At 44.0% G+C, this 27,842-nt stretch overlaps 1 protein-coding gene across 3 annotated transcripts; it reads left to right on the top strand.

The window, feature by feature from the left end:
• Positions 1–1,529: 1,529 nt before the first annotated feature.
• On the top strand, positions 1,530–24,007 carry LOC117354528 (oocyte zinc finger protein XlCOF6-like). 3 transcript variants are annotated; one of them, XM_033932223.1, is made up of 4 exons: positions 1,530–1,639; positions 7,185–7,311; positions 14,483–14,596; positions 21,367–24,007. In XM_033932223.1, exons 2-4 carry the CDS (start codon positions 7,185–7,187, stop codon positions 23,190–23,192), a joined length of 2,067 nt encoding a protein of 688 aa, XP_033788114.1. In that variant the 5' UTR covers positions 1,530–1,639; the 3' UTR covers positions 23,193–24,007. The 3 variants fall into 3 exon arrangements, with proteins under 3 accessions (XP_033788114.1, XP_033788112.1, XP_033788113.1); XM_033932221.1 differs by lacking the exon at positions 1,530–1,639 and adding an exon at positions 5,383–5,567; XM_033932222.1 differs by lacking the exon at positions 1,530–1,639 and adding an exon at positions 5,383–5,567 and having other exon boundaries at positions 21,370–24,007.
• The last annotated feature ends 3,835 nt before the right edge of the window (positions 24,008–27,842 follow it).

A 27,842-nucleotide genomic window follows, 5' to 3' on the forward strand; every position in this document is an offset into this window, starting at 1 on the left:
AGTGCATATTCATTGGGGAAATCCTGAAAACCCGACTGGATTGCGGCCCTCAAGGAGGGACTTTGAGATCCCTGTTCTAACCTGAGATACTGTAGAACAGGAGTAGGGCATTCCGGTCCTCGAGAGCCATATTCCAGTCGGGTTTTCAGGATTTCCTCAATGAATATGCATGAGATCTATGTGCATGCACTGCTTTCAATACATATTCATTGAGGAAATCCTGAAAAACCACTGGAATACAGCTCTCGAGGACCGGAGTTCCCTATCCCTGCTGTAGAATCATCAGGATCCCAAGTTGACTTTAAAGATAGGCTTCTGAGAGGAGCCGCAGTGGCGGCTTTGAACTTAAAAATAACTTCAGCAAGGGACTGTAAGGGAGCCGGCCAGACCACGGGCCGTGCTGTGTTAGATGGAGTGAGGGCGGGAGGGGGGAATCACCTCCTTGCGTCCCTGCTTAAGGTACCTCCGCATGCGCAGAAGAAACCACCGCTCACTCCTTCTACTGCGCATACGAAGCCACGGAGCTACAGAGCACGGATCACGCAGGTAAGAGTGCGCATGCGCGCTTAGGGTTTTATTATTAGCGATGATGATGATATATGTTTATTCAATTTTCCAAGATGCAAAGGCCTACAAAGGCCACAAATTGAACACAAGCAAACTAATAACAAGCAAATGACATTTTGGGACTCTCCTGAGGGGAGGGAAAGAGATCTGGAGTCCCACAAACTGAGGTTTTGTGGCCCAGGTTTTGGTTGTAATTGTTTAGACTGTGAACGGCTCCGATGGCTTCACCAATAAAACAAATACAACTTGGTTTCTAGTTGTTATAATCCTGCTTATAAAGTGTGAATTATAACCTCAAATTCTATTGTCACAAAAACCTCTTCCTCTTTCCTGCTGAGCCTCAACACTAGGAATAGAGAGTTGCACGGGGACAGAAATCCCACCCATCTCCGCCCGTCCCCACCAGGATCCTCTCCGTCCCCATCCGTCCCTGCAAGGAATTACCTCCATCCCCACCCGTCCCCATAAAAAGCAGCAATTTCTTCTGACAGGATCATCAATTCCACAGTTTCTTTTGTGTTTGCACTGCTGTTTTCCTTGTGGAATCTCTTTGGTGGAACCTTTTTTTTGTTTTATGTTCAGGTAATTAACTTATAAACCCCCTAAGGCTGACATGTCCATTATATTATATGTACGAACCCTGCTTCCAAAGCCTTCCATCCCCGTGGGAGTCCTGTGGGCCAGAGGGGGGTCCCCGTGGGAGTCCCGTGGGTTAGGGGGGATTCCCGCGGGACCCGCGGGATTCCTGCAATCCCCGTTCCCGTGCAGACCTCTAACTAGGAAGTCTCCTGATGCATAGGCCTTTCAACACTATATAAGTGATAAGTAGTAAGTCTGTGAATTATGTGATTGTCAGTTATATACCCCGAGAAATCTTTCCCACTGCCCCAATGAGCTTTTGATGGTGATTTAGAAGGCACTGAGGTGTTTCTGGCTTGTGTTTCAGATGCGGGTGACATATGAGGACATTGCTGTCTCTTTCTCCCAGGAGGAGTGGGGGTATTTAGATGAAGGGCAGAAGGAGCTCTACCTGAATGTGAAAAGGAGAATTATCGGACCCTGATCTCACCGGGTAAAGCAGTGTCTCGCAAACTTTGTCAAGCCACGGCACACTAAATGTAGTGGCCGCGGCTCGAGGCATCTGGATGCGCGTGGACATTGACGCGATTACGTTGTACGCATGCGTGAGGCCATCACGTCGACATTCGTGCATGCACGTAGGCCCTCCTGACGGGCCCTTAGTTGCTAGTGGGGGGTGCCAGCGTGGAAGATGTGCGGAGAGAAGGAGAAGCGTTGGCTGTTTTCCTACAGGATGTGCCTCTCACCAAGAGAGGCACATTCTGTAGGCAGTCAGCCTGTGTCTCTCCTCCACCCCTGCATCTTGCGGCACACCTGAAATCTCAGGAGGCACCCAGTTTGCGATACACTGGGGTAAAGGATAATTTTTCTTTATTCTTAGCACCATTGGAGATCATTATAAAGATAATTCTAGGTATGATTTGGTGAGAAAGTAATGTTACCATATGGCTCCAGCAATAGAAGGATTGAGACATCTGGGTTTTACTACCATTGAAAGCAATGGAAGTAAAACCCAGATATTTCAATCTATCCTCCCAAAACAATACAAAATATTTATGTTTCTTTCTGCCATGTTTTCTTGGTCTCTACATTTCTTGATACATAAAGATCTCCATGAGATTCATCAAGTAATTGCTTGAGACTGAAATCTCTGTAATCAAGGCCATTCTGGTGGTTTTCTCTTTTATCACTACATCTGGTTTCCTGGCACTCAATTTTTTTTAATCTGTTGGAATGGGAATGTCATACAAAGATGATTGCTTATCAATCTCTCAGCAGATTAGTAATTAGAGAAGATTGCATGAATTCACTTCAGCACTGCAGCAAAGAAACCCCCCCAAACTGCTGAATACCAAATTAAATCAACATTATTTGCTTCAAACTGCAATATTATTAGGCAATCTCAGATGAATTAGTGTCTTGCAGAGTTAAGGGATTAAAATTCTGTATTTCCCAGTGCTTAATACTTCTTATGAACAACAGAAGTCACAAGAATCAAGTTTAAATTCTGAAATACACCTTTTAGAAGTTCTTATCAATTTCCTTTGTAATATTACTCCAAAGTTACTTAAGAAATTAAACCTCAAGGTTTAATAGAACAAAGGCAGGGTCCCGTCCCTCTTCTGACATCAGAGGAGGGGCGGGACAGCGGTAGAGGAAACAGCTCCGAAGCTGTTTGCAAACATCGCTAATGCCGCGATCTTCTTTGCAGGATGTTCTTCAAAGGTAAACGGGTGCGGGGAAGCCAGACGCCAAGGGGGGGGGCGAAACAGATGCCAGGTGGGGTACCGAACAGCAGCACTTCGCGACTGACCCTCCCCCCTCGCCCTCTAAAGCAGGTGCGGCAGCGGCTGGCCAACAAAAGCAGCGCTGCCGCTCCTGCTTTAGGGGGCAAGGGGGAAGGATCAGCCGAATCGGGAAGCCAATTTTTTGTAATTTTACTTCGATTCAAATAGATTCACCCGAAGTGAATCAGTGAACCAATTCGAATCATGAATTGAGCCTAGTTGTTGCATTGGTTCTCTTCCCCTTTGGTAGTCCTATTTCCACTTTAACCGGATCATGTTGTGGTCACTGGTTCCTAATGGTCCCACTACTTCCACTCCCTTTACGGGTCCTTTCAGCTCGTTGAGGATTAGATCCTGAATCGCTGACCCTCTCGTTGGTTCCTTGACAAGTTGTTCCATGAAGCAGTCCTGTACAGCCTCCAGGAACTCCGTTTCCTTTGTACATTTTGAAATTCCAAGACTCCAGTCTATCCCGGGATAGTTGAAATCTCCCATAACTATGGTGTTAGCGTTCTTGCGTTCCCGCCTCAACTCGGCATCCATTTCTGTATTATTTGCTTCAGTTTGCCCAGGTGGACGGTAGTACAGCCCCATCTTTATCGCGGATCCATTTCTACTTGGTATTTTAATCCATAGTGGAGTGAACAGAGGAGAGGGGTGATGTGAGTTTGGCAGCTCTAGCGAAATACAGTACTCCCCCGATATTAGCGAGGATTCTGTTCCAAGAACCCCCGTAAATCTCAAAAAACTGCGAATACGGTTTTGTGACATCATAATGCCTCATTCCACCAATAAGAGCCAACCTCATCAGTGATGTCACAATGGCTCGATTGTCCTGTACTCCTCTCTGCCCTTCAACCTAGCCAGCAGATTAAGCATTCCCCTTAACTATATCCGTGACATCCTGTTTGTTTGTCTTGGCTGTTTAGATTGTAATGTAAGCTCTTTCCAGCAGGGACTGATTTCTTACTCTTTGTGATTGTGCAGCGCTGCGTGCGTCTGGTAGGGCTTTAGAAACAATTAATGGTAGCAATAAAATAAATAAATATATAAATATATCTAATATAATAAAACGCTAGGCCGCGCATGCGCACTCCCATCTGCGTGCGCCGGTTTTCTGTGAACTGTAGGGCACCGCAGATAGGAGTGCGCATGCGCGCGAAGCCCTCTCTCTCCCTCCCCCCGAGGTGGATGTCGGCCACGGCGGCTGTCGGCGGCCCGAGGCGGATGTCGGCCGCGGCGGCTGCTGGCCGCCCGAAGCTCTCTCTCTCTTCCTCCCCCCTCCCCCGAGGTGGATGTCGACCGCGGAGGCCCGAGTCAGATATCGGCCGCGGCGGCCCGAGTCAGATGTCGGCCGTGGCGGCTGTTGGTGGCTGCAGGCCGCGGCAGCCAAACCCGGAAAGCATTTTAACATAAGTAGGGCATGGAGTTCAGGAGGAAGGTATGGGGGGGAGGAAAATACTGCACAGGGAAGTGGGGTGGGAGGGAAATGCTGCAACACACAGAAATGGAGGTGCAGAAAAGGGGTTGATGGACAGGGGAAGAGGTGCTGATGAACAGGGAGGGGGTCAGAAAAATGAAGACAGGCCTACTGCTGGACAGGGGGAGCAGGAAGGAGGTGATGATAGGGGGAGGTAAAACAAAGGGAGAAGGGCTTCTGCTGCATAAGGTGAGCAGTGATGGGATGGTGGAGGACACAGGGGAGGTAAAAGGAAGGGAGAATGGACAGGGGGAGCAGGCAAGGGGTGGTAGTGGACAGCCAAGGAAAAAAAAAAAAAAAAGACAGACAGAAATACAGAAAGCGGCTAAGGAGAGAGAGAAAAAAATAAAGACAGACACACACACATATATTCTAGCACCCGTTAATGTAACGGGCTATAAGACTAGTAATATATATAAATTCTTCAGACTCTGCTTCTTTTCTTTTGCCTGATTGATTTATTCCTACTCGTCAGAGTTAATCTCCTCCCCTCCCCTCCCCGTAAACATTCTGACCAATAAAAGCCAGAAAGAGGTGTAACTCCTCCTTCTTTCCTCCTTATCAGTTTTCTCATCAGGATAAGGGGGTGGAGCCATCTAACTCCTCCCGCCCCCAAGAACATTCTGACCAATAAGAGCTGTCACTCTCCTCCCCATCAGGGCTAGGGGGTGGAGCCATTTAACTCCTCTTCCCGCCCCACGGCCATTCTGACCAATAAGAGTATGAATGAGCAGTAACTCTTCCTGTTTTCCTACCCATCAGGATTAAGGGGTGGAGCCATCTAACTCCTCCCGCCCCAAAGAACATTCTGACCAATAAGAGCTGTCACTCTCCTCCCCATCAGGGCTTGGGGGTGGAACCTTCCGACTCCTCTTCCCGCCCCTCGGCCATTTTGACCAATAAAAGCCAGAAAGAGCTGTAACTCCTCCTTATTTCTTCCCCATCAGGGCTAGGGGGTGGAGCCTTCTAACTCATTCTGAGCAATCAGCACTAAAAGGGGCCGAGCCAAGCCGAAAGGGCCGTGAAGCTCCGCCTCCCCTTGATGATGTCGTCACCCCCTTTAGTTTTGCGATTCCTTCGAAGAAACTCGGGGGCCAAATCTCAGCTTCTCCCAATTGGTTTCTAGGCAAATGCCCAAAGGAGCTTCCGCTCAGGTAGGAGCTTCCAGCAGACCTGGGGCTGGGTCAGGGTCAGGCACTTGGGGACCCTCTTGAGTGGAGGGAGAGAGATCTGGGCTTATATCCACCCCAGCACCAGCCAGGTTGGGACGGGCCTCTCGCGTTCCCTCCCCTACTACTACTTAGCCCTGTGTATTAAACATTCAAGAGACAGTCCCTGCTCAGTAGAGCTTACAATCTAGTAACTAATAGCAGCAATTCACGTTCTTCCTTTAAAATGTCAAATGCTTAATACCTGAAGTTCTTCTTTGGACAGAGACAAAGACAATCAAACCCACAGCCCCTACTGGGTTTGATTGTAGCTCCTAAAACAAATCTGGAGCTCTCTTTCATTCAAAGAAGATGCAGCCAGCTCTCTGAAAGTACCCTCTAAATGTGAGAAGAGCCACATACTCCAGGCCCAGCCATTTAAAAAGAGCCTTGAAAACTAGGCCTCAGCAATGCCCTTCTCTCTTTTTCAGTATGTTTTTTCTTAAAAGAAATATCAGCACATGTGGTGTGTTTGGGACTAGAGAATGACACGGTGACAAAATTCATCACCGTCCCCGTCCCCGCGGATAACCGCGGGAAACCATCTTCATGTCATTCTTTAAGGAGAGAGGGAAGAATCAGAGTATGAATAGCCACAACCACTGACCCTCAAGCTTTGCTTTGAAGAATGCTGGTGTAGAAGTACCGAGGTTGAAATAGACACTAGAAAATGACATGGGGTTATTTCCCACGGTATCCGCGAGGACGGGAACGGTGATGAATTTTGTCACCGTGTCATTCTCTATTTGGGACCACCTGAGCTGCTTCTGAGAGGTTTTATCACCAAAGAAGTAAATGGTACGAGAGAGAACAAGGGTCACAAGGCTTCAAAAGTGATTTTATTTTTTAATCTGCCCCTTCAAAACCTGCTGGTAACCGTATTAACAAGTGTTAGTTCTCTCAAGATAGCCAGAGAACAAGCTATGCTCCCTGTTATCAGTCAGGCATTAATAAGACAGGGGCAACCAGCTTTTGACAAGTGTCCTATTCCAGCTTTGCATTACAGAGCACTACAGCAAAAGGAAAAGCATTGCATACCTGAGCAAACCATTTTGCTGAAAAGGAATCCTTCTCAAAAGGCTTTTCCAGTCCCTGTCGTGTGAGGACAGACCACAGAGCTGTGGCGGGCCAACTTTGCTCTTCTAAATCCCCACTCCAATATGATGACACTCACTAACCCCAACCATCTCTTGAAACCAGTCTTCACCTGCTCAGGGACATGCAAAGTTCAGGTGCTCCCTCCTTCCCTACTCCACCCCCCCTTCAGCCTGTGCAGCCTCTCCCGGCAGCAGGTCCTGCACACTGCCAGTGGCTAACCCGGAAGCCTTCCCCTCTAATTCAAATGTGTCAGAGAGAAGGCTTCTGGGTCAGTCACCAGCAGCGTGTAAGAGCCCAGCCCAATACTGGGATGGCATCCTGAAATATAACCCTGCTTTTGGGACTGTGTTATGTGTTTGTGAATTATATGACCTAGAAAACTTTCTCCCTGCCCCGAAGAGCTCCAGCATTAGGAGGTGATGGTGATGCAGAAGGTGCTGAGTGTGTTTCTGGTTTGTGTTTCAGATGCGGGTGACGTTTGAGGACATCGCTGTCTCTTTCTCTCCGGAGGAATGGGAGTATTTGGACCAAAGGCAAAAAGACCTGTACAGGGAGGTGATGAAGGAGAATTATGAGATCCTGATCTCACTGGGTAAGGGATATCGTTACATTTTTATTAGAAATATTGGAATATTATTATAAAGAGTATTGTAGGTAGTGTAATTTGGTGGGAAAGTGAGTGAGTGCTGCAGTGATTGCTTTATATCTTCTCAGCAGCTGGAGTCGGTGATAATGGGATTCAGTTAAATTGGAGGTGAGGATCACCAACACGGTAATAAATACTGTTAGGAGCAATTTAAATTTATCTGGTGACACTCAGCACAATGGCAAGCAAATTATATTGTTTATTTAAAGCTTCTATACTGCTGAGTAATGACTATAAAGTCAATTCAGAGCGGTTTACATGAGCAGCTTTGATGGAAATATGAATATTAACTTCAGAAAAGATGATTCAATACATGAACTATAGTCAAGGAGGAACACAACCCTGCTGAAGTTTTGATAAAATTGCTTAGTAATGGTGTTAACATACAGAATTAGATTGTTTTTGAGATGTCCAGTATACATATATATGTTCAAATCATTTACTTTGACTTGACACTGAAGAATACTATAACCCTATATCCCTTCATTATACATATTTATATAATTAGCCTAAAACCTTTTGTGGCCATTTAAATGTATCATAATTTAAACTTCCCTTGTATATCCTGCCTCATCCTATCATGTACAAACTATGAAGTAGTGAGCTAATTCCACTATATTATGTTTGAATATATTTATTAAAATTTCAATAAAGTGCAAAGAAAAATCACACAACAATGCAAATCAAGGACTCTTACATATGCACAAACCAACCCCCCACCTCCCCCGTCTCAATAAAGTCAAAATTCAATAGTCCACCATGTGACTTGTGGCCCCCCTCACAAATTCAATAATCTGCTGCGAGCCTGAGGAGTCAGGTCCATCTAGAAATGCTCCCAGATCCGACAGAAGCGGCGACCCGGTCCCAGGTCGAGATCACCAGCTTGTCTCCGTTCCAAGGAAGCATGCACAATCATTGAAGATCTCCATTGACTATAAGATGGTGGGTCCTGGAACAACCAGTTGGTCAAAATGGCTTCCTTTCCCATAAGCACCGCCCTTGTCACAAAAGCTGTTATCCCTTTCAATTTTGGCGTTGCGATGTTATAATATCCAAATAAAGCTCTGGGCGTAGGGGACCAACACCCACCCCAGAGAGAAGTGATATAGTTGCCCAAGCTGTGCCAAAATTGAAGAATGTGAGGACGAGTCCAAAACATATGTCCCAAAGAAGCATGGGCCTGAGCACACTTAGGACAGTTATGGATAGGGGTGATTCCCATCCGAAATGCCCGTTCAGGCGAAATGTAAAGCCGCAGTACCATCTTCAATTGTAATTCCCAACTTCATTGTTGTGTCCACCAGTACACCCAAATCTCTTTCAAGAGGGAAGTAACCTTGAAAGAGATTTGAGTCTACTGGTGGACACAACAATGAAGTCAACAGCACAATGCGCAGCAGCCGCGAAGAAGGCAAACAGAATGTTGGGTATTATTAAGAAGGGTATTACGACCAGAATGAGAGAAGTCATCCTGCCGTTGTATCGGGCAATGGTGCGCCCGCACCTGGAGTACTGTGTTCAGTATTGGTCACCGTACCTTAAGAAGGATATGGCAATACTTGAGAGGGTCCAGATGAGAGCGACACGAATGATTAAGGGCATGGAAAACCTTTCGTACACTGAAAGATTGGAGAGACGGGGGCTCTTCTCCCTGGAAAAGCGGAGACTCAGAGGAGACATGATAGAGACCTACAAGATCATGAAGGGCATAGAGAGAGTAGAGAGGGACAGATTTTTCAAACTTTCAAAACATAAAAGAACAAGAGGGCATTCGGATAAGTTGGAAGGAGACAGATTCAAAACGAATGCTAGGAAGTTTTTCATTACCCAGCGTGTGGTGGACACCTGGAATGCGCTTCCAGAGGACGTAATAGGACAAAGTACGGTACTGGAGTTCAAGAAAGGATTGGACAATTTCCTGCTGGAAAAAAGGGTAGAGGGGTATAGATAGGGAGCTACTGCGCAGGTCCTGGACCTGTTGGGCCGCCGCGTGAGCGGACTGCTGGGCACGATGGACCTCGGGTCTGACCCAGTGGAGGCATTGCTTATGTTCTTATGTAAGAACATTATAGGACACCCTCCTAATATTTTTCAGCACCTGTTGCACTTGTTGGGCTGTCAAAGAACACTGTAGATCTTCCGCCCAGGACGCTGCCAAAATGTCCAGATTAGGTCCCGCTTGACAATCCCGAAGACCCAGTAAATGGAAGCGAAGCGGGACCATCTGTTGAGCTGAGAGACTAAAAAGCTCAGAGAGTACTTTACGGCTGTCCTCTGTTAAGTGTTCAGTGGGTAGAGAATTGACTTAATGTTGTATCTGGTAATAAGCAAAAATATCTGCAGCTGGAAGGTCAAACGTACGGCGTAAAGTGTCGAAGGACGTCAGCTTGCCCTGCTCCGAAAACAGTTGAAATAAATATTGTAATCCTTGAACCGCCCATCGTTGAAATGAAGCGTTTTTTTAGTCCAGGCAAAAAGTTAACATTGCCTTGAATGGGCAGGTACATGGAAACCCCCCGAGGACAGCCTGGCAGTCCGCCGAGCAAGGGCAAAAATAGAGTAGCTTGCCACCACCACCCGGCGGAGTGCCGGCTCCGTGACATGTAACATATAACTGATACGATAAGGAGCCAAGAAAGATAATTCCATTGGGGTAGCCATAAAATAAGAGGTGCCTCTGAACCAGTCATTGATGTGCCTCATCTGGCATGCTAAGGCATACCAGCGAACATTCAACAAGCCATATGAAAAGGACTTGAATGAGCGGTTCAGTAGAGTGACAATATAATTACAATTATACTTTAGGCGGTCAGTAGACTAAAGAGGGTGGGTAAATAGTGTGGGCAGACTTGATGGGCTATAGCCCTTATCTGCCGTCATCTTTCTATGTTTCATCTTTTTATATCCTCCCTTTTCCCTAGGCAGGCACATCCGTGAAAGTGTCATGCGAGGGCGTTTACCCCCCCCAATAGAAAACGTTGTAAAACCTTAGTGAGTTGAGCATTGTGAGCATGGGACAACAACAAAGGGAGCACCTGGAATCGATACAACCATTTGAGAAAAAGCACCATATTATATAATGCCACATGTCCCGTCACTGAAAGGGGAAATGTGGACCAAATCTGTAGCTTTTGTAAAGTGTCCAGCATTACGGGGGAAATATTACTTTTATAAAGAATCCTGAGGTCTCTAGGAATTCATACCCCCAAATATTTAATGGAGGCTGGGGCCCACATAAAAGGAAAGTCCCCCACCCAAGACTGTTGCAGGGCAATTGGGGTAGCCAGGGCAGTGGATTTCTAGTAATTTAAGGAGAATCCCGAATAAAATCGGAACTAATCCAATGTTTGTAAGAGATGGGGGATAGAGTGACCAGGCAGCGTTAAAGTGCTGAGACTGGAGTCGGTCCAGAGAATGGCCACCCGGATGGTCTCGGGACTCAAGGATCTCCCGTACGAGGAACGGCTAGACAAATTGCGGCTGTACTCGCTCGAGGAGCGCAGAGAGAGGGGGGACATGATCGAGATGTTCAAGTATCTCACGGGCCGCATCAAGGCTGAGGAAGATATCTTCTTTTTCAGGGGTCCCGCGACAACAAGAGGGCATCCGTGGAAAATCAGAGGCGGGAAATTATGAGGTGACACCAGGGAAATTCTTTTTCACTGAAAGGGTGGTTGATCGCTGGAATAGTCTTCCACTGCAGGTGATTGAGGCCAGTAGCATGCCTGATTTTAAGGCCAAATGGGATCGACACATGGGATCTATTCACAGGGCAAAGGTAGGGGAGGGACAGTAGGGTGGGCAGACTAGATGGGCCGTGGCCCTTATCTGCCGTCTATTTCTATGTTTCTAAAGTAATTAAGTCGTCTGCAAACGCCAAAACTTTTACGGCACGGTCTGCAAATTCCACCCCCAATATATCCCTGTCCTGGAAGACAGTTTGAAGAAAAGGTTCTAGATAAAGCAGGAAAAGCAAAAGGGATAGGGGACAGTCCTGTCTAGTGCCCCTCTCTATCAAAAGGGGTCGGTAATGCCATGGGCTGCGTGTAATGTCCGAAGCGCCTGAGCATACCAACCGTGCAATCCCATGAAAGCCAGCACCTCAAATAAATACGTCCAGTCTACTTGGTCAAAAGCTTGTGCAGCGTCTAAACTAAGTAACAGCATAGGTGTGTGTTGAACTTGCGTGTGAGCTAGTGTTAATATCGCCTTACGGACATTATGCACCGCCTGTCGACCTCTTACGAAGCCCACCTGAGCCGGAGCAATAAAGTTAGGGAGGAGAGAAGCAAGTCGATCAGCCAATATTTTAGACCAAATTTTAATATCCACATATAGGAGTGAAATAGGGCGGTAGGACTCGGGAGCCGTACCCTCCCTCCCAGGTTTCATAATTAAAGGTAATTAGTGCCTCATTGGCTCCCGGGAATCTCCCATTCTCAGTAGCCTGTTTATAGTATTCGCGTAGTGGGGGCCCAATTTGGGGGGGATAACAACTTATAAAATTCTGCCGTGAAACCATCGGGCCCCGGGGCAGAATAATTCTGCTGAATCTGAAAGGCCCTCTGCAATTCTTTAGCAGTAATAGGTGCATTCAAAGACTCCACCTCTCCCTCTGTCAATTTAGGGATACCAGAATCCTCCAAGTAATCTCGAATGAGAGGCCCAGCCCCCCCCGAGTCCCACCGAACGTAAACTCCCTGGAAATAGTCGCGGAAAATCCGCGCTATCAAGTCAGTAGAATGTTGCATCTGACCCCTACCATCGCAGAGACCGGATACAAATCTCTGTCCCCGTGACTGTTCAGTTAAGTGTGCCAAGTTTCCCTGAGCGGTTCCCATAACAATGATATTGAAATTTCTGATAAAACAACATCTTGACCATGCGCTCATGTATATATGAATTAAGGGCCATCTCTACCGAGATTAGATGTTCCTTATGAGCTCTGGACAGCTGCTGATTATACAGTCGTTTAGCCGTTGTCAATTCTCGTTCCAAACGGACGATTCCTCTAGACAAGTGTCTATTACGAGCTATAACATACGCAATACAATCCCTGCGAAGGACCACCTTAGCAGTACTCCAAAATAGAATGGGATCTTGACGATGCTGACCATTAAACTTTAAAAATTCTTCCCATTTAGTGGTTAAGTATGTTTTAAAATGATCGTCCCGAAACAAATAACTAGGAAAACCGCCAACAGGCCGGGCCCCGCAAACCAGAGCCCACATTCACATCTATCCAAATCAATGCATGATCCGATATCACCGCGGGGCCAATAACCACAGAGTCTACATTAAGAAAGGCCCGGCTGGTACTGAGAATGTAATCAATTCTAGAAAGTGATCCATGAGCCCGTGATCTATGTGTATAGTCCCTTTCTGTCGGGTGTAGTAGGCGCCACAGATCAATGCGGTACAAAGATACGGAATGCCTCGTGTCTGCGCTTCCCCATAGACGGCCCCGGTGAGGAGCTGTCGCACTGCAAATCCAATACTTGATTATAATCACCCGCTATTAATACTGGATCCGTCAACCGCTCTAACAACATCAGATAAAGCCACAAGTATCTTTCCTGTGGATCACTTTCAATGACACGGGCTGTATAGGGCAGGGACTTACGAAGTAGGACCGCTACACCCGCTCACTTCTTTGGAGAGGATGCTGCATAAACTATACCCACCCAAGATCTTCCCAACTTGGAATGTTCTAGATCTGTCAAACGGGTTTCCTGCAGGCAGACTATGTCAGCCTTGTGACGTTTCAACTGGTTCAAAATCTTCGTTCTCTTAATGGGGGAAGTGATACCCGATACATTCCAGGATATAATTCTCAATGTTGTGGTCATAGTCTAATTAGGGTATGAAATACCTAGTCAAACAGTGGCTACTGAAACAGTGTCGTGCTGTCCCGGGCTCCCAGCCCAACCCAGACAGCAGAAGTAAATTGGAGGCCCACACCCTCCCAGCCTCCGGGTCATCAGGTAAAGACCACCAAGCATTGTTATCAGGACCCGCCAGTCCACATATTCTAAAGATGGTCACAAACCGCCATATGGTCAAAATGCTATTACCCACTCCCACCCAAATCCCAACCCCTACTCCCGCCCTGCCCCCCTGTTCCTGATCCCTCATTCCTAAGCTATCACAGCTACAGACCCACACCAAGATGGCTCTATAGGTGTGAAAGATCACGAATAGGTGTCTCCCCGAGCCCCAAGTCACCAGCATGTCTAAACACAGGATTCCCTCGGATGCCTACAAGTACTCAACAATAGTAATAAATGGGCGTGGAACTAAACCTAATCAACCAGTACATGTTTAGTACAATAATAGCAAAATCTACACAAGTTTAAACAAAAACAGCATAATCGGTTATAGAAACATTAACAATAGGTAATGCAGTGTAGCTGTAGACCCCTCAAAAGCAGGGAATCAGCGGGCCACTCTCCCTCAAGATTGAGGCTTGTAGAACAGCAAAAAAGTAAGAACAAGAGTATATCACCCAATACAGTCAATGGATATCCGGTGGATGAAGCACATGGGTGTTCAGGTAATTGGCTGCCTCCAAAGAGGAATCAAATTCCTTCCCCCATCAGACTCTGCACCCTCCCTCCCTCCCAGGCTGTACACTCTGCCCTCTCTCTATCTGAGATTTGCAGGGCTGTTTCTTTTTAAACTTGCATTGAAAAGTTTCTTCTTATTCAAAAATCCAGACAGACAGTTTAGATAATTCTTAATCTGTATCTTTATTGAATGTTGCTTGCCCCAACATAAAAGCCCGACGGGACCCGTTTCGCCTAACAAAAGGCTTTTTCAAGGGTTCCAAGGGGGGGGGGGGTACTCTTTTTAAGTCCTCTCAATCCCAGGGCAGGAGCGGCTACAGATTAAGAATTATCTAAGCTGTCTGTCTGGATTTTTGAATAAGAAGAAACTTTTCAATACAAGTTTTGAAAGATTTATCTATGACGAATGAGGATTAGTTGCTGTTTCTTTTTAACCAAAGGTTTCAATATTTTTGTTCAGTGAAGTTAGTGGACTTCTTTATGCTGGAAATTTGCCTGACTCTTGAATTTGAGGGAATTGGGCTAATGCAGTTTTCTTACACCTGGAACAGGCTGTCCAAACCTCACCCCTGAGATTATATCGCGCATTGAACGAGGGGAAGAGCCGTACATCAGGGGAGAGCCTGGATCAGAGGAAAGAGAGACTGGGAAAAGCAGCTGCTCAGGTGAGTGCATGACTGGGGTAAAACTGGTGAAATGAGTGGAGTGGAGGTGTAACCTTCATTTCCATAGTGACAAGTTCCATCATAGATAGAAGAAATCCGTTTAATGTAACTAAGTGCACACTGCCAACTGAGTACTGCTCAGACCTGAGGTGGATCCATGTTTAGTCCTCAGGGGTGAACTCTGCCTGAACTCCTCACAGCAGAAGGGCCCCGAGTGACTGAAGCAGAAGATGTCGGGCTCTTAAAGGAGCTCAGTATGACCGTGAGAAATCTCAGTAAGGGTTATGTAGACAACTTTAAGACTGTCCACATATATTCTAAGACAGAAACCATTGAGAATTTTAGTTGCCACTCTCTAGACCAGTGTCTCTCAAACTGTGTGGCCCGAAGAGATTCCGGGTGTGCCACAATAGATTCCCGAATTTTACTTTATTTTAAAAAATTCCCTTCATAAATATACATTAGAATAGATAAGATGTACGTTTGCGTACGCAAGAGTCTGTCAATGTTATGAGCATCTGTATGTGTAAGGGTATAACCTCCCAGACAAGAATCATTCTTTGAAGTGATTGGCCCTTGAAAATAAACAGCTAGTAATTTTATTTTTCATGCAGTAGTTCCCCTAACTTGAGCAACAAAACATTTGGATCTTCTTATCTTTGCAAACTTGGATTTTCAGCTCTGACCGAAATTGAATTGAATAAAAGAGAACGACTACAGGTGGTGGATGATGAAATGCGTGTTTGTCGACTATCGAGCCACATTTTGAGTTAATTTGCACTCAAAAACAAGCCCATCCATCGCATTGAAATTACTCATACATAGCTTAAAGAACTTTAAACAAATAACTCTCAAATTTAATGTTTTATTGGTTTTGCAATTTTATATTTTCAATTACAATTTGCCACAAAAAATATGTGCTCCGTTTAGTGTGTAGGAGCTAAAAAAAGGTTTGAGAGACTGCTGTAGACCAACCCCATCCTGGGTAGATCCTTTTGAAGAGATGATCTCCAGAACTGTATAGAGAACTTCAAATGAGATCTCACCACAGACTGGTACAGAGACACTGTTGCCTCCTGTTTCCTGCTGACCATTCCTCTCCCTATGTACTAAGTATCTTCCTGGCTTTTGCCCTCATCTTTTTTACCTATTTGGCTAACTTAAGATCCTCAGATATGATCGCCCCCCCCCCCCCAGGTCCTGCTCTTGTTTTTTTGCACAGTAGAAAAAATTCAAAGAAGAGGAACCAAGATGATAAAGAGCATGGAACTCCTCTCATATGAGGAAAAGCTAGGGTTAACAGATTTATCCGGACATATCCTCTTTTTAGAGGGCATGTCTGGACAGCTTTTCAAAATCTTGAACTTCGTCCAGGTTTTGAAAAGCTTCTTCTTTGGGACCACGTCCTCCCTCCCAATGAGAACAAGTTGAGAGGGTGGGGGAGGGGCGTATGATGTGGGCGTAATAGGGCGGGGTTATGGGTCTGGATTTTAGTCAACTAAAATCTGGTAACCCTAGGAAAAGCTAAAAAGATAGGACTCTTCAGCTTGGAAAAGAGACGGCTGAGGGGAGATATGAATGAGGTCTACAAAATCCGGAGTGGTATAGAGGGGGTACAAGTGAATTGATTTTTTACTCTATCAAAAATTACAGAGACGCTCAGTGGAGTTACATGGAAATACTTTTCGGTTACATCCACTCAGGATTCCATATGGTGATCAGTCTATTCCAGAAAGGAAAATGGTAAAACCAGAGGGCATAATTTGAGGTTGAGGGGTGGTAGATTCAAGAGTAATGTTAGGAAATTGTTCTTTACGGTAAGCAGGGTAATCTGACACAAGCGCGCTCTAAAGCGACGGTCCCATCTGGGTCGCCAATTGAGCAGCTAGCCTTGCTCTTAAGTGTGCAGAAATAATGGCAATGAAGCAAATTTTTCCAAAAAATTATTGATTTTATTAATTATCAGAACCACTATCAAAAGGTATTTGCGTCATGGGGATTATTACAGAAGCCAAAATCTGGCATTTCTAGTAAAGAACCCGACATCCATATATACCTTACATGACGACATCCCTTCACTAACATCTGACTGGTCAAAAATATTTGCTTCCATATAAGGCTTGCTTCTATACCTTCATATGGGCGTTTCACAAAAGCATTCCTAAAAGTTACATTCTTATACTAAGCTTACATGATTTATAAAAAAAGAAATACAAAAACAAATATTGGAATATACTCGCAAAAGATAATACACACACACAGCTTTAAACCCTTTCTGTTACACTCAGCCTGCGTCTCTGTGCTGATAAGTCTGAGTCCCTTTGTTAACTGAAGAAGGAGCGACTAACACCCCCTCCCAGAGTTTCACAGAGTCTAAAGAGTTACTTAAGGTCAAAGAGGTTAAAATACAGATGTAGTCTTTTCAGAATTTCTCCTTAAAGTTTCTTGAATCTTATATATGTAAAACATTTGAAATTAAATATAAATCATTCTATCACACATCATTCTTAGGGATCCCTTCGCCCATACACACACGCAACTCTCATATTTCGTTCCCGATCAATACTGCATCCAAAGCCTATTCAAGAAAGATTTTTCTTCTATACCCAACATTGGAATGTGAAACTAACCAGCTCGAGCACATGTTATCAATTAGGCCATGAGGCTCAAGGCGGGAAACTGTACAAAGACGGAGAGAGAACAAAGAGAGACAGAAAGAAACATGGAGGCAGTCGTCTTACTATGGCGGTATAGAAAAATAAAGTTATTATTATGTATATCCATACCTGATTCCCCTTATGGTTTTGCTTCACCTAGCAATTTACATAACTATGAAATTCCCATTTTCCTACGCTATATATCAGTTTCCTGGTCTTTTGTTAATTATCCTGACTTCTCAAAGTTTTAAATGTGTTTGCATGTATATAAGACCCTCTGATCAGGACTAGAAAGGTCTCTGTCACGCCCTGCTAATGCTTCTGTGCAGTTTGCGCCAAACCAGGCCTTCTTCAGCGGAGAGGGTGGTTGATGCGTGGAATGTGCTCCTGAGGGAGGTGGTGGAGAAGAAGACGGTGACAGAGTTCAAACAGTGTGGGATGAACACAGAGGATCTCGAATCAGAAAATAATGGGTATACATTGAAGGAAGTAAGGCCAGTACTGGGCCGGCATGCACGGTCTGTCCTGTATATGGACATTCAGTTGAGGACGGCTGGGGAGTTTCGATGGTTAAGATGGGCTGGAGTGAGCTTTGAAGGAGACTCCAGTAGATGGAACCTAAGCACTGGGCAGGTCTCTGGGTTTTTCTGGCCCAGAAATATCTAAGAAAAAGGACCATATATGGATGGACCATTCAGGTCTTCATCTGCCGTCATTTACTATGTTACTATGTAATACCCACACTGGCATTAAGAATTTTAAAAAAGTAGGAGCCCCATATACAGAAATGAACAAGTAAATACCCTTCCAACTCTAGCCTCCCAACCCCCCCTCCCTCCCCTCCCCCCACCACCCAGTCTTCCCCCCCCTTTTCCTTTTATTTTAATATTGTATCCTCCACCCATTCTCCTCGTTTCAATGGTTTACTTAATAGTTGCTTTCAGTTTTTGTCCATTCCCCGCCTTTTAATTAATTTTTATATAATTCTGTAAAGCGCTTTGGTACTTAGAGCAGTATATCAAGTCATAATAAACTTGAAACTTGATATTCTCATTCTTCAGAGCTCTTCCCTCTAATTCTATACAGCAAGGATGTCAAACTCAATCACATTAGGGGGCCGAAATGTAAAACACAGGCTGTCGCGGGCCGGGCCAGACCCCCCCCCCATAATAGTACTAATTGTAATACCATTTTTTCCATTCATTGTTCTTATATACACACAATGTAATCTTATTAACATCACATAATGGTTAACCAGAAAATTAAACTACACAAAGCACACTGTACGTTTGCTTCTCACCATTCATTCCTACAGAACACAGATAACCCCTATGCAAATATGGAACCACAGACTAAAATACTAATATATACAAAGAAAACCCTAAGATTCAAGACTCTGTATGCAGTACAACCCCAGAGCAATAGAAACAAATGCATTTCTTCCTGAACAGTGCAAAATATAGACAGCAGATGTAAATTCTCAACATTGACACAATTCAGTCACTAAATTATGCAGAGAAACGAGTGCGGCAAAGAGCAGGAGGGAGCCTTCCAGAAGGTAAACACCCGGGGGCGGCAATGAGCAAAACGCAGCATCATCCTTAAGCCGGCTGCCTACATCAGGAGTGTCCAAGGCACACAGTCACCGTGGGCCGCATAAAACGGCCAGGCGGGCCAGCCTTATTCTGCAGGCAGGCCTTGTGTGTGTCACATGTGATATACAGTGTCCCAGACATTAAGTGCCACATTTCATGCTAGAACAGCAATTACGTGCCACAGTGGAGGTTATATGGCAGATATAGCTGTAAGTGCGAGGAGTGGTGTGGAAATAGGCAGGACACGAGTGGGCTCTGGGCGAGTCCTGTACTTACACGCAAATCCTATAGAATACTGTCCGTTCTGTACGCAAGTGGTAACATTTCGGCACTCGCGTTTTCACCTGCTACTGCTATAGCTTACGTGTACGTACGGACTTAAGCTAGGATTCTAGAATGGATTTGGCGCGCAAAATTGGCGGAATAAAATACCAGCGTAGCACTCGGATTTTTGACTCTCTTAACCTCTACACACTGCCATTTCCAAAGAACATCTCATCGTCTCACAAACCTGCACTGTGTGGAGATAAATCTTCAAAAAATGGTTTGCGAATAAGAATTTTTTTTTTTTTTTTTTACCGCTTTATTAACTATGAAAAAGAACAATAATACAAAACTCCAAATAGAAAACAGCCAATATACAAACTACAGCCAATACAACAAGCTTTGTTCAGCTGACCCCTGCGAACCCTACACCCCAGAAAAGATACAGTGCAAACAGTAAAAAGAGGCCGGGAATAATAATAATTTTATTTCTTGTATACCGCTCTGCCATTAGTTCTAGGTGGTTCACAACAGTATATAAATACAATCGTATACACATTTCTGGGGGCAGAATTATACATCATGGTTAAAATACAACTTACTTTTTTTGTTAATTTATGAGCTTTATTTAGAACTTTTTTGGAGTTTGTTCTACACTACTAAGTACACTTGCGTTTTTGTTGAAGTCTCTTTCATCCCCTTTCTACCAAATCAAGATGGTGCAATGATAGACGACTGAAAACTCTCACAGGGGAGCATTCCCCGACTCGTGATTTTCTCACCGTTACACGGTTCTGAGCACCGCTTTGGTTACAAAGGCTGAAATAGTCAAAGTTCCTATTTTTTCTTTTTCGGTAGTGCTAGATAAACTATATTGTAATAATCTAAAGTGGACAATACAGTGCTCTGAACTAGTAACTGAAAGAAATCCATGTCAAAATACTTCTTAATAGTCCTTAATTTCCACAATAGTGCATAATTTTTTTGATTAAAAGATCTGTGTGAAAGGTGATGGCTTCCGCAACCGAGGGTGTTATTTGGATTTTATAATATAGCCTCGCCCAAACCCAGGGGAATGTCAGCATTTATCTCCAGAGCCCTTTTGATGGGGAAAAAAGCCATCCTCACCAACTGGCTCTCCCGTGATCCCCCGTCATATGCACAATGGAGATCCCTAATGATAGTGCACGCAACACTGGAGAGACGCATGGTGGGAGACTTGACTCTTGGCCCGGGTCGCAAATTTTGTCAGGTGTGGGAGCACTTCTGGCAGGACCTCACACCGCGTGCTCGCAGTAGACTTTTGAATCTTTAAGACTTTATTCCCACTCTCAGCTGTTGGACCGGCCATGGATTCTTGGGGATGGGAGGGGAACTGATTATATTGTTGAAAATGTTATTTCCTGAATGGTACTACTGTTTGTATTTGCTTCTTACTGCTGGAATAATAAAAATCATTTAAACATAAAAGATCTGTGTGACTAAGATCCAATGTTATACCCAAAATCTTCAAATTTGATACTATCTCAATTTTGACTCCTGAATTTTATCGTTTGGGCTAGCTAAAAAGATCTTTGTTTTTCCAGCATTAAGTTTTAACCTAAACTGCATCATCCATGATTCTACCTTTTCCAAAACATTGGATATCTGATTAATTAGTTCATTTGAGATGGGCTTACAAGGTAACAGAAATAGTAATATCATCTGCATATATGTAAAATATTACATTCAAGCTTTGAAGCAAATAGGCCAGAGACACTCAATATATATTAAACAGCGTTGGGGATAAGGGAGAACCCTGCAGAACTCCACATGAGTTCTTCCATGCAAGAGTATTTATCTTCAGAAAACACTTCATAAGATCTATATTTCAAAACCCCACTAAACCAATTTTTTACATTACCCCTGATCCCAATAGATACCAGCTGCCTAATTCAAATTGATCTCCATTTCTCATAAATAGTCCAGATCTTACTATAGGAGAGCCATGTTTGCCTTCTAGTGGCCACTAATTTTCACATCTGTTGGACATAGTCCGTTTTGCATAGCAGATATCGTTTGGTAGGCAATTTGGGGGAACGCCAACAGCGGGCTAACGCCAGGCGTGCCACCGTAAATGCGAATAAGAACTTGACCAATTCTCAAGTCATACATGGAAAATCCTGGTGTGATATAACCTTATTATATGCAGGTTCTATCTTAGAAACCACTGCTCTTTTCTAACTCATGAGTAATACCTTCTGTTTCTATCCAGCAGATCAGCCGATCTCGCAAGAATGGAAGAATCAAGGAGAAGATCCTCTAGAAATGGAAGAAATTCATACACCATCAGAAAATGTCTGTGAGCATATTTCCCAGAAAACTGAGAGCATTAACACAAAAAATTGTAAGCAGGAATCAAAGGAACAGAGAGACCCTGCAGAAGACTCAAGGGATGGAGCCACTAAGTGTGAGAAAAATGACGGGGAGCTCAGTAACCTCACTGAGGACCAGAGACACCTGGCAGAGAGACCCTCCCAAATTAATAATAGTGACAAAAAGACTTCTAAATTCCAACATGACAAGAGGAAAGGAAAAACACCCCAGAAAGAATTCACATATAATAAGAGCATCATCTTTATTGATCCTAAGTCTAATAAGAGCTTCCCATTGTTTTCCAAACTCCAAATGCAGAAAACGAATCCTAAAAATGAGAAACTATTTCCATCTGCTGAGTGTAATAAAAGCCTCACACACCATTCAACTTTAAAAATTCACCATCAAACCCCCACAGCAGTCAAACCATTTAGCTGTACTGAGTGCAATAAAAGCTTCATTAAGCATACATTTCTAAAAAGACACCAAATGATTCATACAGGTCAACAGACCCACACAGCAGTTAAACCATTTACATGTATTGAATGTAATAAAAGCTTCACTCGGCTTTCAGAGTTAAAAAGACACCGAATGATTCACACAGGTCACAAACCGTTTACATGTAGTGAATGTAATAAAAACTTCAGTCAGATTTCAGATCTAAAAAGACACCGAATGATTCACACAGGTCACAAACCGTTTACATGTAGTGAATGTAATAAAAACTTCAGTCAGATTTCATATCTAAAAAGACACCAAATGTTTCACACTGGATACAAACCGTTTACGTGTACTGAATGTAATAAAAGCTTTACTCAAAGTTCAGATCTAAAAAGACACCAAATGATTCACACAGGTCACAAACTGTTTAAGTGCAGTGAGTGTAATAAAAATTTCACTCAGCGTTCACATCTAAAAATTCATGAACAGACTCACAGAGCAGTGAAACAATTTTCATGTACTGAGTGTAATAAAAGTTTTACTCAACGTTCAGATCTAAAAAGACACCAAATGATTCACACAGGTCACAAACCGTTTACATGTAGTAAGTGTAATAAAAGCTTCATTCAGCTTTCAACTCTAAAAAGTCATGAACGGACTCACACAGCAGTGAAACAACTCACATGTACTGAGTGTAATAAAATCTTCACTCGGCTTTCAGGTCTAAAATTTCACCAGAAGATTCACAAAGGAGACAGACCATTTACATGTACTGAGTGCAATAAAAGCTTCACTCGGCTTGCAGGTCTAAAAAGACACCAAATGATTCACACAGGTCACAAACCGTTTACATGTACTGAGTGTAATAAAAGCTTCACTCAGCTTACAAGTCTAAAATTTCACCAAAGGATTCACACAGGTCACAAACCGTTTGCATGTACTGAGTGTAATAAAAGCTTCACTCAGCTTATAGGTCTAAAATTTCACCAGAGGATTCACACAGGTGAGAGACCATTTACATGTAGAGAATGTAATAAAAACTTCACTCAGCTTTCACATCTAAAAAGACACCAAATGATTCACAGAGGTCACAAACCATTTACATGTACTGAGTGCAATAAAAGCTTCACTCGGCTTTCAAATCTAAAAATTCATGAACAGACACACACAGCAGTGAAACAATATACCTGCACTGAGTGCAATAAAAGCTTTGCTCAGCATTCAGATCTAAAAAGACACCAAATGATTCACTCAGGTCACAAACCGTTTACATGTACAGTATAATCTTGTTATAATGGACTTCAAGGGATCTGGCAAAACAGTCCATTATAATCCAAACTACAAAATATTGCTGAAAAAAAAGATGACTTACTCTTCTTACTAGAAAGGGGCTCATCCTCCGGTTCGGAGTCAATTACTGGGTAAATTAACTTTATTTTTCGAATGTCTAAGTTAACAACTTTACTGCATAATTGTACATTTTTCAAAGTGGGGGACCCTTCTATGCGATGGTTGGAGAGTTCTTCTTGAGATTTGTCTAGACCTGTTGCATCCCTATACATACCTTTTGTGCTAGTGACAATGGCCCGGGGGGGGGGGGGGAAATGATTCTCTGAGTTGTATTATTGTGCATTGTACTGAAGAGTTGCTGAGTTGGGATGTTTGGGAGGGGAGGGGCAATGGGTTCAGTTTTTGTGGTTGAGCTTTATATCTTGCTATTTGTAAGTGATTTACGTTATTAATAAAGAAAAATAATATTTTTTAAAACAAAAGGAAAATAAATTTTTAATGAGTTACCAGAGGCTAAACTAAACCTTAAGCTTATATTCCGCATCTTCTGTATAAAAATAGAGCTGGGCTAACAAAATTGAGCTAGGCAAGCTTCGTCATTCAAGGTTGATTTCCTACAAACACTTTAGAAGCCAGTTGAAAACCTACCTTTTCTCAAAGTATTTGGCCAAATAGCTCTGGGCGTCTTCTATGTTAATTATTAATTTTTTGTTAACCACGTTAAACTTCTGGTTACGAGGTCTATAAACATGATGTTATGTTATTTGATTAATTAATTTGTTATCAATTATATTAAATGTGAATTTGGAGAAGGATTGGAGTCTCCCTCATTTAGTAGAGAAGAGTTTTTAGTACAGCCTCAAGTTTGCTGTGTTTGAGAGGATTCAGCTTGAGAAGCCACAGTAATAGCAGACAGAATAAGTGAACATTTATTTTCCTCTGTGCTTTGGAAAATTTGGGATAAAAGATCAATTGTAGGCAGGACTGAATTAAAGGGTAGGCCCAGTAGTCATTTGCCTTAGGCACATAAGGAGATCAGGGGGGCCTGTGGCCCAGCATTTCCCACCTATTTCCCAGCATGGCCCGATGTTGCCCTACTTCCTACACATCCTCTGAACCACGAAATCTGTCTTCCATGGCAGCAACTCCTATCAGCCGCCTCAAAGATTTCCCTTGGCAGAAGTTGCTTTGGGTGGGCATGGCCAGAACATGGCAGAGGGAAAGTTCCAAAGCAGTTGGTCTGATTCATTGCTGCAGGAAATTGCCTCTTCATACTGGAAGGTGAGAGAGGAAGGGAGGGAAACATTAGGCCATGCTGGGGAAAAGGGGAAGATATGTTGGGCTACAGGACTTCCTGGAGATATTTTAAGATGGGGGAGAGAAGCCTGGAGAAATAAATGACAGGCCCAAAAATGGGGGAGAGGGGAGAGAGAGTTGGTAAACAGATACTGGATGCAGAGGAGATGAGAGGGATGCTGGACAAGCTGCAGTAAGGAAACAAGAGCATGTTGGTCCTGGGGATGGGAAGGAGAGAGGGAGAAATGCTGGTCAAGGAGGGAAGAGAGAGAGAGAGAGAAATGTTGAACTTAGGGAAGGGAGGGAAATATGTTGGATAATGGGACAGGAGTAGGGAAGAACTACAGGAAAGAGGGAGCAGAACTGGAAGGGGGAGAAGGATGAGAGATGGACCATGGTAGGGGAAGGGAAGAGAGATGTTCCAGGAGCATGGTGAAGGAGAGAGGGAGAAGAGATGGAGGGATGGGATATACTAGAAATGGTGGAATCCTGTGGGAGAGATCAAGGGGAGAGGTGGCAAGAAGATGACTAGAAATGTGAAAACAAGGTGTAGATGAAAGGTAGCAGGGAATAGGAGGCTGGGGAAGGAGTGAGATTGGAAATGGCAATGCTACAGCATAAGAGAAGGTGAAAGTTGGAAAGGTGAGAAAGAGGATGAAATTTGAGTGGACGGGACAGAAAAGGATGAAAAAACTAAAAGGGAAGGATTAGTATTTCAGAGACGGGTGCGGTGAGGGATTGAAGACAGGAGAAATGAGAAAAGCCAAATGGATAGCAGACTTTGGAAAGAGAATTAGCAGAAGACACAAAGGCAGGAGAAATTGGGACCAACATGATGGAAAACCAAAATGTCCAGACAACAAAGAGAAAAATTAAAGTACTGTATTTTATTTTGTAATTTATTAACTGGAATTTCTGGTGCAAAGGGTACAGTAGTCTTTACAAATGGGTTTTATCCCCCCTGCAGAAAGCATCGATCCCATTCTTTTCGGCTGCACCTCCTTCCTCAGTGGGCTGTGCTCTAGCTCCTCAGTCTTTCCTTCTGCAAGCGAGACAGTAGGTGTCTTTCTGATCTGCTCTGAGATCATTTTATTATTTTCAGTTATTTGATCTGGATTTCAAGGCTTCCAGTACTGCAGAGGTCTCAGCAGTCCTGTGAAAAGATACAGACTTTTGATGTAGAGGTCTGTAGCTAGCAGAATGCCCCGTTTTACAGGGCACCTGCCTAGCCAGCCTCCATTATTTGGTTCGGAGCTCAGCTCATTCCTAATTTATCCAGAGCTTGAGTACAGGCTGCATGGCCCCAAATTGGTCCTTGTGGTTCTAGCAGATGCTGGCTGCGTTTTTCCTTCCTCTGTCGATGTGTGTGGAACTGTGGGGATCTGAAGTCTCAGTTCAGACTTTGATCTGACAGCCCGAAGTTACAAGCATCTGGATCCATTTACATGCTTGTCTGAGGCAAAGGTCTTCTCAATTTCCACAGCTGCTGCTGCAACTGAGCAGCACCCACAAGACACAGTGAGTACAGGCTATTGTAGCCTATGGGAGACTTTGAAAGGAGGGGGGGGTCTGTAAATTTACTTTTTTGGGGGCTCTCTGTGGCCAGGATTTAGGTTCCCCACCTCCAAAAAACCCTTTTCTTTTAATATTGTTCTCCTGGGCCATTTTCTGATATCAAAACACTGCCATGGTGGCCATCTTGGATTTCCTGATTTGAATTTAAAAGCCTCTATCTGCCTCACACCACCTCAATTTTGCTTAAAATCATTATGTGGACTCCTCAGGCTGTTTTCCCCCAATTCATGCTGGATGGCCGACTGAAGATGTTGTTCATGCCATGGGGTATGTGAGGGGCTGTGAGTTCAAGAACTAGCCCCCTCTGGTCCCTCTAGGGCAGGGGAGTCGCAGGAGGCTCACCTTTTGGGTTCAGAGCCCCTTAACAATGATGCAGCGAAGCGCAGTTGCAAGGATGCCTCAGAGCCCATGAGGTGACATGAAGAGTCCCTACTGATGTCCACTGGGCATACTGTTCAGGTCTGTATTCCTAATTTTGTTGAGATTATGTGTAAAGATTTTTTTGTTTATATGGATCCCTATATGCAATCTGAGGTCCAGCCAGCTGTATCATAGGGGGATTTCCCCTCCCTTAGAGACATAGAAACATAGAGTATGATGGCAGAAAAGGGCCATCGGCCCAACAAGTCTGCCCACTCAAAAGAACCTTCCTTCTAAGCATTTCCCCGGAGTGAACCCACATGTTTATCCCATCGTCCCTTGAAGTTGAGCGCATTACTGGCCTCAACTACCTGATGTGGAAGACCATTCCATCGATCAACCACCCTTTTGGTGAAGAAGTATTTTCTGATGTCACCATGAAATCTCTCACCCTTGAGTTTGAGCGGATGCCCTCTTGTTGCCGTGGGACCTCTGAAGGTTCACTAGTAGTATCCAGAGATTGTCGGAGGGAAGCTGGGATGAATGCATGTACTTCCTCTAAATAAATCGTAAATTATAGAAGGTCCAGATTGTAAGACTGTGACTAGAAGTCAAAAATCTGGCAGAGAGGACCTGAGAGTGTGCTGCCTTTTTAAACTGGTGGCTTTATTGGAGGTCATCATGTTTGTTTGTTGGGGTTTTTTTAAAGTTCTGAAGCTCCTTAGGCTTCTCCTGCTCATTGCTTGGTCATGAGCGGCTCTAAGCCTCAAACTACCCTTTTTTTCCTACACCCTGGAGGGCCCCTTGCGGTTTACCAAAACTATTACAAAGTAGTATCCGCTGGTTCTGGATATTTGACCGCTGTTTGTCCCACTTAAAGTCAATTCGGTGGTAGCGCAAAGAAGCACAAACTCGCAGGGAAGAGTTACTCATCAGAAAACATGTTTAAGGCCTTGTTTTGGGGGGCGGAAGGAGGCAGCAGTGGCTTCCTTGGTCGCTCGCAACTGCCACTCTATTTTGCGTCAAGCTCCCTCTGAGGAGGAGGATGCTTACTCCGGTTACTAATTTTGGGGATGGCTTATGTAACAGATGCTCACTATGAAACGAGCAAGAGTTCGCTTCAACATGGCAGAGGGCCATGTTTTCAATGAGATATTAATTAAAATGCTGAGGGTCAACATGAAGATGGGCTCAAGTGTTACTGAATATCTCATAGACTGCTGTTATTTACAAATATGTAAAAAAAATTCCTAATCTCACTGAAAAAAAAATCTACCCCTCACCTGCTGAACTGCCCCATCACAAATCACAATCGGTTGCAGGAGATGTTTTTATTGTAAATGATGTTTTTGCACTTTATTGGGAATTAGGTTCACCAAGAAACTCCAAACTCAGCTCTCACACCCTCTTCAA

The sequence above is a fragment of the Geotrypetes seraphini genome, chromosome 2 (assembly GCF_902459505.1).
Source record: "Geotrypetes seraphini chromosome 2, aGeoSer1.1, whole genome shotgun sequence".
Classification (NCBI taxonomy): Eukaryota; Metazoa; Chordata; class Amphibia; order Gymnophiona; family Dermophiidae; genus Geotrypetes; species Geotrypetes seraphini.